The following is an 11747-nucleotide window of genomic DNA, read 5'->3' on the forward strand; positions in this document are numbered from 1 at the left end:
TATAAGTGATTAGCCATATAACATGGCTAACCCTTTTTCAAAACTTATAAAAAGTAAAAATTAATACAAGCCAGTCCTTTAAAAAGGGTTGTTTATTGATAATACTTGCGTAGGTGTTCTCCGCTCCAATAGCGTGGAACAAGATCTCCATTTAAGCGTGCAAGTTTGTATGTGTCTCGATGAAGGACTTCTTCAATCTGGTAAGGTCCTTCCCAGTTTGGTCCGAGTACTCCAACAGTTGGGTCGCGGGTGTTTAAGAAAACTCGTCGAAGTACTAGGTCTCCGACGTTGAACTTTCTTTCTTTCACTTTTGAGTTAAAATACCGGGCGACTTTTTGCTGGTACGTAGCTACTCGGAGTTGGGCTTTTTCTCGTTTCTCCTCAAGCGAGTCTAGGGACTCCATCAACAATTGGTTATTCTGGTCCTGGTCATATGTGATTCTTCGATGTGAGAGCGGATCTAACTCAACTGGCAACATGGCTTCATATCCGTATGCTAAGGAAAATAGGGTATGACCTGTTGCTGTTCGATGAGAAGTTCTATTCGACCAGAGTACTTTGGGCAGCTGTTCCGGCCATGCTCTTTTAGCTTCTTCAAGCCTTTTCTTCAGGGTATCCTTAAGTGTTTTATTCACTGCTTCGACTTGCCCATTTTCTTGTGGATGCGCGACTGAAGAAAAGCTTTTGACGATTCCATGCCTTTCGCAGAAGTCTGTGAATAGGTCACTGTCAAACTGGGTGCCGTTGTCTGAGACAATCTTTTGAGGCAAACCATATCGGCAAATAATGTTCTTGATGACAAAGTCAACAACTTTCTTTGTCGTTATCGCAGCGAGTGGCTCAGCTTCGGCCCATTTGGTGAAGTAGTCGACTGCTACAACTGCGTATTTTACTCCACCCTTTCTCGTTGGCAAGGATCCAATTAAATCGAGACCCCATAATGCGAAGGGCCACGGACTTTGCATCTGTTTTAACTCGTTGGGAGTTGCGCGTGGAATCTTGGAAAATATCTAACACTTATCACATTTTCGCACAAACTCCATTGAGTCTTCATTCATAGTCGGCCAGAAATAACCCTGCCTCAGAACCTTTTTTGACAAGCTCTGCCCCCCAGCGTGATCCCCACAGAAGCCTTCATGTACTTCCCTCATCAGCTCTTTAGCCTTTTCTGGTGTAATACATCTGAGCAGTGGCATGGAGTATCCTCTTCGGTAAAGAACACCATCGACCAGTATATACCTAGCAGCCTGTCTCTGAAGAGTCCTTGCTTTGTTTCTATCTGCTAGTAGTACACCATTTGTGAGATACTCCAAGTACGGTGCCATCCATGTATCTTCTATCCAAATTTCCATATTGGTTTCATCCGCTCGTATGCTCGGCTCGCATAATCTCTCCATTGGCACTATATTTAAAGTGTCAGCGTCTTTTGCACTTGCGAGTTTGGCTAAGGCGTCTGCGTTTGAATTTTGATCCCGAGGTATTTGCTGGAGGGTGTACTTCTCGAATTGCACCAATAGATCTTTGGTTTTATTTAGATAGGCCACCATCTTCAGGCCCCGTGCTTGATACTCCCCTAAGACCTGATTTACTACTAGTTGTGAATCACTGTAAATATCAAGCACTTTTATACTCATGTCTTTGGCCAACCTTAGTCCAGCGAGTAGTGCTTCATATTCGGCCTCATTTTTTGATGCTGTGAAATCGAACCTAATAGCGCAGTGAAATCAATGCCCTTCTGGCGTTATCAATATCACTCATGCTCCGGCGTGAGATTCGTTGGACGATCCATCTGTGAATAACTTCCACAAAGGAGCTTCAACTTGGGACTCAGGCGCACTAGGCTTTTCGCACTGCTTGTTGTCTGGGAGCTTAGTGAATTCGGCAATAAGATCAGCTAAGACTTGTCCTTTTACTGCTGCTCGCAATGAATATGTGATATCGAACTGCCCGAGTTTGACTGCCCATTTTAATAAGCGTCCAGCCGCTTCTGGTTTTTGCAGAACTTGCCGAAGGGGCTGGTCAGTTAAAACTGTTATGGGATGGGCTTGTAAGTAAGGACGTAACTTCCTTGAGGCTAAGATTAAGCAATAGGCTAATCTCTCTATGGGAGGATACCTCAATTCGGCACCGATTAACCTCTTGCTAACATAATAAACTGCCTTTTGTATGCCTTCTTCTTCTCGTACTAGCACCGCACTAGTAGCAAATTTGGTGATCGCCAGGTAAATAAACAAAGTTTCTCCATCTATAGGTTTTGATAAAACAGGAGGTTGTGCCATGTGGGCTTTTAAGGCTTGGAAAGCCTGTTCGCAATCTCCAGTCCATTCGAACTTCTTGTTGCCTCTAAGTAGATTAAAGAAAAGGACGCATTTATCCATCGACTTGGAAATGAATCTACTGAGTGTGGCAATCCTTCCAGTTAAACTTTGCACATCCTTGATTTTCACCGGCGATTTCATGTCGATCAGGGCTTTGATCTTTTTGGGGTTGGCCTCAATTCCTCTTGAATTAACAATGAACCCCAAAAATTTCCTTGATCCTACTCTGAAGGAACATTTGAGAGGATTTAACTTCATCTGGTACTTGTTCAGAACATCGAAACACTCCTGTAAATCCTTCACGTGTCCTTCTTCCTTTTATGACTTTACCAGCATGTCGTCCACGTACACCTCCATGTTTACTCTGATTAACTCCTTAAACATGTGGTTAACTAATCCCTGGTAAGTCGCACCAGCGTTTTTCAGTCCGAAGGGCATTACTTTATAACAGTATAACCCTATATCAGTCCGAAAGCTAGTGTGATCCTCGTCAGGGGATGCATACTGATCTGATTGTATCCTGAGTATGCATCCATGAAAGAGAGGATCTCATGTCCTGCAGTTGCATCGACCAGCTGGTCGATCCTTGGGAGTGGGAAGCAATCTTTTAGGCAAGCTATATTAAGGTCTGTGAAATCCACATAGGTTCGCCATTTTCCATTAGGCTTGGGAATCAGAACTGGATTAGAGACCCACGATGGATAAAACGCCACCCTGATGAACCCATTCTCCTTCAGTCTTTCAACTTCCTCTTTTATGGCTTTCGATCTATCCTTATCGAGCAGCCTTCTTTTCTGTTGCACGGGTGGAAAACTTTTGTCAACATTCAGGACATGGCTGATAACTTCAGGATATATCCCAGCCATGTCTTTATGTGACTAGGAAAAAACTTCCTGGTTTTTTCGCAAAAATTCCACCAGTGTAACACCCCAAGTTGCTAATAAGGTTTAGGACCTTGATAAGCGTGTCTGGAGGGAAATAAGTGAATTAATATGATAATATATGAATTTGAATGAATATGTGATTAGAAAGCATGTTTAGGTGGTATAAATATGCATGTGGGCCCCATTTGCATGTTAGGGGTAAATTGGTAATTTTAGCCCGCTGAGGGCATAAATGAGATAATTGTATTATGTGATTTGTACCACGTGAGTGTGGTGATATTAATGTGATGCACGTGCTGAGACAGTCCTAGAGAACTAGTTAACTTAAAAGTCACAACGAGATTTTAATACCCGGCTCAGGAGGAGCCTAGGGGTACTTTGGGAATTTTGTAAGTTGAGTTGAGAATTAGTGGTTAATGGTTATTGGTGATTGAGTAACCTGTGTAACCATTAGTAACTACTGAGAGTAACAAGTTTAGATGGAAAAATGGCAGAATTGTAATATAGGTGAAAGGACAAGAGTGCCCTTGAGGTTTAGTTGGGAAGGAATTCTTATGGAAGGGTAAAATGGACATTAGGCAAGGGTTAGATAAGGTTCAGCTGAGGGAAAAAGGATTCACGTTCTACACTTTATCAATTTGGTTTATGCTGAATTTGAGGAGAAGGCTAGAAAGAAAGGGACACAAGAAGGAGGGCTGAAACTTGACACCTAGGAGGAAATTCAAGGGGTTTGAGGCAACCAAAACCAAATTTAAGATAGGATTGTACAAAGGTAAGAATTTGTGCTCTGTTTTTGTTGAATTTAAGTCTGAATTTTCAGAGATTGAGTGTGGGAATTTAAAGGGGATATGGCTGGTTTTACTTGGAAATTCAGTTAGGGTAATCAAGAGGAAAGAGGTTGGAGGCTGGAAATGAGAAGAGTTCAAGCCAGATTCTTGATTGAGGTAAGAGTTCTAACATGTTTAAGTTTTCGTGTCTAATGTGGTTTAAGATTTTAGAGGCATGATTTATAGATTTCAAGCTCTGGTTTAAGTCTTGGAAGCCATGGTTTAAGTCTCAGGAATTTGAAACTCAAGATTGGATTTTGAGTGTGATTGTGTAATTGAGTTTGTTTTTTATGTTTATAGGTTGTTAAAGGGTTCAATTAGGGTTTTAAATTGAATTTGAGGTTTAGGTTCTTGCTTGGGATGATTTGGAGTTGTTTTGGCTCGGGAAAAATGCAAGAGAAAACTCAGAAATCTGGGTTCACGTAGGAGCGTCGCGGCCCTGTTCTTTGGTGTCGCGGCGCAAGCTTGCATCAGGATCAGGGAAAAGCCTCTGGGCGCCGCTGCCCTTGATGGTAGTGTCGCGGTCCTAGGCTCTTTTTGGCAGCCAAATATTACATTTTTAGGGCTTTTTCCCAGGGGCTCAGGGGATGGTTCCAATACATTGTCTTAGGGAATTAGAGGTCCCGAGAGTACGGGATTGGTCCCGGGAAGTGGTTTTGGGATTGGTTAGTATTAAAAGTGTTTTATATGTGTTGTGACTAGGATTTTGGAGAGGCTCGTGATAGAGGACTGTGCTTGTGACCTTGGTGCATCAGAAAGCTTGGGATACAGGTAAGAAAACTATAACACCCGTAGAGCAGGGCATGGGCCCATAGTGTTGTTGCAGGGCACAGCCCTAGATTGTATTATTGCTAGGATGTAGCTTTAAATGAATTATTATATGTTTGATTGTTGTTTGAGAATGCTATATGTTTTTATAGTAGAATGAACGGCAAAGGAGCCGGGAACGGCAAAGGGCCGAGAACGGCAGTGGGGCCGGGAATATCACTTAGCACATGGAGTGCTTGTGGTTAGGGTGAGACCCCAATGGATACATGGGATATCCTTACGGTGTGGACCGAGAACCCAGGATTTGGTAACGCTTCTGGGACGGCATGGTCGTATATGTGTTTAAATCTTATGGGCTGTCTGACTAGATATGAGTTACCTGCTATAGTGATTGTATGATATGCATATGTTATGTGCTGTATGAGTTTTCTTGCTGGGCTTCGGCTCACGGGTGTTCTATGTTGCAGGTAAGGGCAAAGAGAAAGTCAACCAGCCATGAGTACGGAGAGCGTGGGGGCGGCGCGTACATGTTTGGCCTGCCCGACTGCTTTGGTTGGGGGCATTTTGAGAAATGGCTGTATTAAACTATGTTTTTGAGAACTAGTTATCTGTAAACCTATTTTGAATTGTAAATATTTTACAAACCTCACTTTGGTGTCCCGAATGTTAAACTCTTAAACTTTTAACGAGATAGAGTACTTTTAAAGATTACAGCCTAGATTCCTATTTAATCACACTTTTATTATTAAAACCTCATCTAGCGAGCTAATTGCACATTTTAAACTCACTTAGTAACGACTCTAAGGTGGTAGGGCGTTACAACCAGTGCGTGCTTCGTTGTTACTTCTAAATTTTTATCGACCTTTACAACTCTGGTTGGGTCTTTTTCGTCAAGTTGGACCTCTCCAAGGTCCTCGACGGGTCCAACATCTTCCTCAAAATCCCCAAAGCGAGGATCTAATTCCCTATCATCACTTTGGGCAACACCCTATTTGGTGACTCCATCACCGGATTGGGCTTGTGTATCAATAGCCATCTGTAACCTATCTGGGGGAGTGCTCTTTGTCGTTCCCTTCTTTGCCTTTGTAATTGAGGCATTGTAGCACTCCCTTGCTTCCCTCTGATTTCCCAACACACGTCCTACCCCTGCGTCTGTTGGGAATTTCATGGCCAAGTGCCATACTGAGGTGACGGCCCGAAGGTCAACCAATATGGGCCTTCCAACGACAGCATTGTACGCCGAAGGACAATCGACTACTATGAAAGTAGCGACTAATGTCCTGGTAGCAGGCGCTGTACCTGCTATAACTGGAAGTCTGATTGACCCCGCTGGGGCGAGTCCCTCACCGGAGAAGCCATAAATTGTTTGGTTGCAGGGCTCCAAGTCCTTGAAGGACAACTTCATGCATTCCAGCGAAGACTTGTACAGGATGTTTACTGAACTTCCTATATCGACTAGCACTCTCTTTACCATCATGTTGGCAATTTGAACATCCACGACCAGCGGATCGGAATGTGGGAACCGGACATGTTGGGTGTCGCCATCAGAGAAGGTTATTTCACCTTCCTCTGACCAAGCCTTCTTTGATGCCCGGTCCTCCACAGTCTTCATCTCAATGTCCTGGTCGTGGCGTAGGGTCCGAGCATATCGTTCCCTTGCCTTTCCGCTATTTCCCGCAAGGTGCGGGCCTCCACAGATAGTTAGCAAAGTGCCAGCTACGGGGTTAGGCTGCAAAGGTGGCGAGCGCTAGTGTGCAGGCGCCTGCTCGTTGCCACCTGGAGCCTCTCATTGGGAATTTCCTGAGGCCCGTACGTATCTTCTTAAGTGTCATTGTCTAATAAGGAACTCAATTTCATCCTTTAGCTGGTTGCATTCATTTGTATCGTGTCCGTAGTCGTTATGATAACGACAAAACTTGGTAGTGTCTCTCTTCGAAATGTCTTTTCGAATGGGAGCGGGTCTCTTGTAAGGCACACTAGAACTCGTGGCCAAATACACCTCTCCTCGGGATTCGACAAGGGCAGTGTAGTTAGTGAACCGTGGTTGATAACGATTGCCCTTAGCGCGCTTATTTTCAAAGGTGGAAGGCTCACTATGCGGGCGTTTCACCCCATTCTTGCTGTTGCCGTTGGGTTTTGACCCATTGGCGGGTTCGGCAGTCCCCTTATCTTTTCCTGGGGGCTTTCCTTCGCTGGCGATGGCATCCTCGAGCTTGATGTAGCGATCAGCTCGATCCAAAAACTCTTGAGTAGTCTTAACTCCATGCTTTCTGAGGCTACTCCACAAAGGCGTACGACGCCTAACTCCTGCAGTTAGGGCCATCATCTTGCCCTCATCTCCCACTGTCTTAGCTCCAGCAGCTGCTCGCATGAAGCGCTGGACATAATCCTTTAGCGGCTCTCCTTCTTGCTGGCGTATTTCCACCAGCTGATTCGCCTCAGTTGGGTGCACACGACCCACATAGAATTGTTCGTAAAATTCCTTTGCGAACATCTCCCAAGAAACAATACTTGTACGAGGGAATTTGAAAAACCACTCCTATGCAGCATTAGAAAGTATTGTAGGAAAGATCCTGCACCGATCCTCTTTGGACACTTTCTGAATGTCCATCTGTATCTCAAACTTGTTGACATTAGATACCGGGTCACCATACCCGTCAAAGTTTGGAAGTGTGGGCATCTTGAACTTGCTAGGAGTTTCTGCCATAGCTATCCTTTCAACGAAAGGAGTGCCTCTTCTCCTGTCGTACTCGATATGAGACGTCCTTCCCCCGACCATCTATTGTACTGCCTGGTTTTGGGCATCTATTTTGGCTTGCACGGCGGCAGGAATCGCCGGGGCCTCTTCTGCTGGGGGAATGTACTCATCATGTCGCTGTCGGCGGTCGTTGAGTACATCTCTTAAATCTTCGTCTTTTCGTCGTTGCTCGCTTGCTCTGAGCCAGTTAAAGACGTTATTTTGTCCCCAGCGTCACGTCTCTCGGGTTGGTCTTCCCTAGGTGGCGGGCTTCTTCCCCCACCTCTCTCTTCATGTCTCCGACTGGCATTTCCTCTGCTTGAGTCGGCCTCATTGTAACCATGGCCATCTCTGAATCTTGATTGGCTATGGTGGGATCTGCCGTCCCCTCGGTTGCCTCCTCGGACTGGAACTTCCCGAGCGTTAGAGGGTGGCCTGTGTTGGTCGGTAGGTCCCCATGCATTATCATGCCGTTGGGGGCCCCAGACTGCAGAGCTTATCTCTGAGTTCCTTCTATTACCAGAAGGACGCTGCCCTCTGCTCGGTGGGTTTGGTTCTTCGCCCCTATGACATCTAGGACTGCGGGGCTGCTGCCCGGCCCTATTCTGCCTTAGCTGTGGGGGATTACCTCGACCAACCTGGGATGGAGGTTGCGCTTCAGGATCCCTTAGTGGGACATCATCCTGAGACATTGGAGGCTGCTCGGGCCTTTGGGGGCTCGACGGTTGGATCGGCGGGCTAGGATTGGTACCCCTTTGGGGCGGTCCATTTGCGGGTTGATCAGGCTGTGAGGCAAGTCCAGCCTGATTCCTAACCAATTGCAGGGCTGCTTCAAGGGCTGCCATGGCCTCCCTCTGATGACGGTCCATCTCCGCCTGTCTTTCACTTAGTTCCTGGCGCTGTCACTTAATCTCTTGTTGCTGCCGCGCCATAATCTCAGCAGCACTTTCTTGGCTGGCCCTCAGATTGGCCAGTTCATCCTGCAATACCCCCAGGGTATTTCTCAGTGTTTCAGAATCCAATTCTTCCTCATCAAATTCCAAATGTGGCTCATTTTCAGCCATGTTTGGAGGAGGAGGAGGCGGTTGAGATGGTGCCGCGCTAGCCGCCTGTCCATTCTTCTTTGTTGTTTTCGCCATTACTATATCAATGATTTCGTATCAAGCTCTCAATGAAAGCACCAGAATGTTGACCCTGATTTTAGTCAACTGACACGGAGTCAAAATGCTTGATGTGGATAGATGTGTTGGAATGAATGTAATGGCAAAAACAATAAAGGAGACAAGGAATTATAGTGGTTCGGCCCCAAGAACTGGTAATGACCTACGTCCACTTAAGCTATTATTATTGTGAGATCTCAAAGGGGTGATCAAAGAGCTTGATAAAACAGTACAATCGTAATACAATAGCTCTAATTCTCTCGTAAATATGTAATTTTAATTAAGCAAAAGCCGAAAAGTCCCTCCCTTGAGCTATCTTTCTCTATTTATAGGCTCAAGGAGGAGTACATGAACTTGTTACAGATATTCTCTCCTAATTAATCGGATACTCAGGAAATCATGGGAGACAATCTCGGATTGACTATCCTTTCTACAAAATTATCTTGAAATATTCGGAATATACGACCATGCTAGTCGTGATAAAAACTCAATTGTCGCGCCTGTAATGTCTTACTGGTCGATACTCTAACAGAAAGTACCAGAATGTTGACCCTGATTTTAGTCAACTGACACGGAGTCAAAATGCTTGATGTGAATAGATGTGTTGGAATGAATGTAATGACAAAAACAGTAAAGGACACAAGGAATTATAGTGGTTCGGACACTAATTAATTTTATAATCAGCTCTGGCACATATATTAGCGGCGGGCTCCACCGCTACTATCTGCCGCTAATAATAAATTAGTAGTGACGAGTGTATTAATCCGTTGCTAATAGGTGTTATTAGCTGCCATTAATTACTGTCAGGGAATTAGCGATGGAACACCGCTGATAATTGCCATTAGCGACGGACAAATATAATTAGCGGCTGACCTGACCTCTACTAATATCCTTTTGTGTTACAGTGAGTCACTTAAAACCCTGAAAATTCTTAATGCACATATAGATGTGGTCGCGCTAGAGATCAATTTATTGTAGTATAAAGGTAATAAGTTTTGTGTGACAATTTATGTCAAGTAGTCAAACTGTATAACTTAAAAGTTTTTTTTTTAATTATAATAAAGAATATCACAATGACATAATTACATTAATGAAAAGAACAAAACAATATGGCTACGAACAGTCAGACAGTTAAACAACTTAACATTGTGTGTCTCAAATAAAGCATCTTCAAACTAATGTTTATTTTTTACAAGGCCGTGTATATACCTTGAAAATCAAATGTAATTTTTTTTATTATAATGAAAAAAAAATTAAATATAATTTAAACTCTATACTTCATCGCGTACTCTATAAAGTGCTGTTCATTTGTCTCCTGTATTTTGATTGAGTGAAAAGAGTATAAATTTCACACTATAAATAGAACAAATTCATCTATATGATCGCCAGCCTAAATTTTTTTTTTTTACATATTTCATAGTAAAAACCATGTTTTAAAATTGCAAATAAGCATTCATTTTCTAAAGAAATTATAGAATGCCCGCTTCCTCTCCCAGACAGAGCATTTATAAATTGATCTTGATGCACAGTTTAATTAAAAATTATTTATCTTTCAAGAAAGTATAGAGTCTCACACAACATTAACATAGATGATTATCATTTGGTATTATAATTACAGTGATGTTTTTTTCGAAGATTCTATCAGTATTTCAGCTGGCAATCTTTCTGGGGTTATTACTGGAGCAAACATGGAAGGCATCGGTGGTAACTGCAAGGCCCTTAAACTTCCTTCCAACATTTCGATAACTTTACTCATGGATGGCCTTTCAATTGGACTAGTTTGAATACACCACAAGCTAACATTAACCATCTTTCTTGCAATTTCACTTTCATTGCTTGTCATCTCACCCCATATTTCTAAATTGCTTCCTTGTTCAAGATGTTTATAAATCCAATCAGGAAAATATATTTCACTCTTTTGGCTCCCTCCAATTTTGATATTCCTTCGTCCTCCAACCATCTCAAGCATCATCATTCCATAACTATAAACGTCAGATTTAGAAGAGACTCCTCCAAAATTTCGACTATATACTTCTGGAGCAATGTATCCTATCGTCCCTCGAGCATCCAACAATGATATAACACTCTCTTTCTTCGGGCAAAGTTTAGCAAGACCGAAATCTGAAATCTTTGGGGAAAGATCTTCATCCAAGAGAATGTTATGTGGTTTTATGTCCAAATGCAAAATTCTAGTGTTGCATCCTCGATGCAAATACTCTAGTTCTCGAGCTATCTCAATAGCAATTTGAAGCAGTTTTTTCCATTCCAAGCGTTGTGTAAATTGAGAATGATTTTCATTATCTATAAACTTTTCTAGAGACCCATTGGGCATAAATTCGTAGATGAGAGCTCTTTTACTACCTTCTAAGCAAAATCCCCAAAGAGCAACAATATTTACATGAGAAGTTCTACCAATGCTTTCAACCTCATTAACAAATTCTTGTCCATCTCCTCTAGAAGCATTCAGAAGTTTTACAGCCACAACACGCCCTTCACGTAATTTTCCTTTGTACACCTCACCGTAACCTCCTTGCCCCAACTTTTCTTTGAATGATTTGGTCATTTTCTTCACATCTTTAAATTTATATCTTTTCTCATTTAAATGAGCATAATTTCTTATGAATGCTTCAAGAGACTGGTCTTTCTTTCTTAGGATCCTCCAAATTCTTGTTGCCTTGATTGCCGATCTCATTTTCCTACAACAGCAAATTGTGATGCATGTCAGCAATATTGCCAGTATAGTAGCACCTGCATGATTATTGTTTCAGGCTTATCCATTAACAATATTTTATATTGATGGACCATAAATGATAAGTCAATTAACTCACTATATTGTCCATAAAACAAAAATGGAAATAAACAAAAATCGATATATAGAAGGTATCATAGTGTAGCAAAAATACCTATGGTAGAAACTAAAAGCCCACCTAAATTGAACCCAGCGAGATAAAATGAAAGAAGTCAATGATTTAAATGACATGACATAATATAGACACATCAAGCTCCCATTTTTGTCCAATATATGTAAGTTTGTTGACCAACTACAGTGACCG

General features: G+C 42.7%; 1 protein-coding gene across 1 annotated transcript; it reads right to left on the reverse strand.

Moving 5' to 3' along the window:
* Positions 1 to 10276: 10276 nt before the first annotated feature.
* Positions 10277 to 11399, reverse strand: LOC133829244 (PR5-like receptor kinase). The gene has a single exon (XM_062259084.1). The coding sequence runs from the start codon at positions 11384 to 11386 to the stop codon at positions 10307 to 10309; it is 1080 nt and encodes a 359-aa protein (XP_062115068.1). The 5' UTR covers positions 11387 to 11399; the 3' UTR covers positions 10277 to 10306.
* Between the last annotated feature and the right edge of the window lie 348 nt (positions 11400 to 11747).

This window comes from Humulus lupulus, chromosome 4 (assembly GCF_963169125.1).
Source record: "Humulus lupulus chromosome 4, drHumLupu1.1, whole genome shotgun sequence".
Lineage (NCBI taxonomy): Eukaryota > Viridiplantae > Streptophyta > Magnoliopsida > Rosales > Cannabaceae > Humulus > Humulus lupulus.

Coding starts and splice junctions, on each gene's coding strand:
- LOC133829244 (XM_062259084.1), bottom strand. CDS start 11,386: ATGAGATCGGCAATCAAGGCAACAAGAATTTGGAGGATCCTAAGAAAG.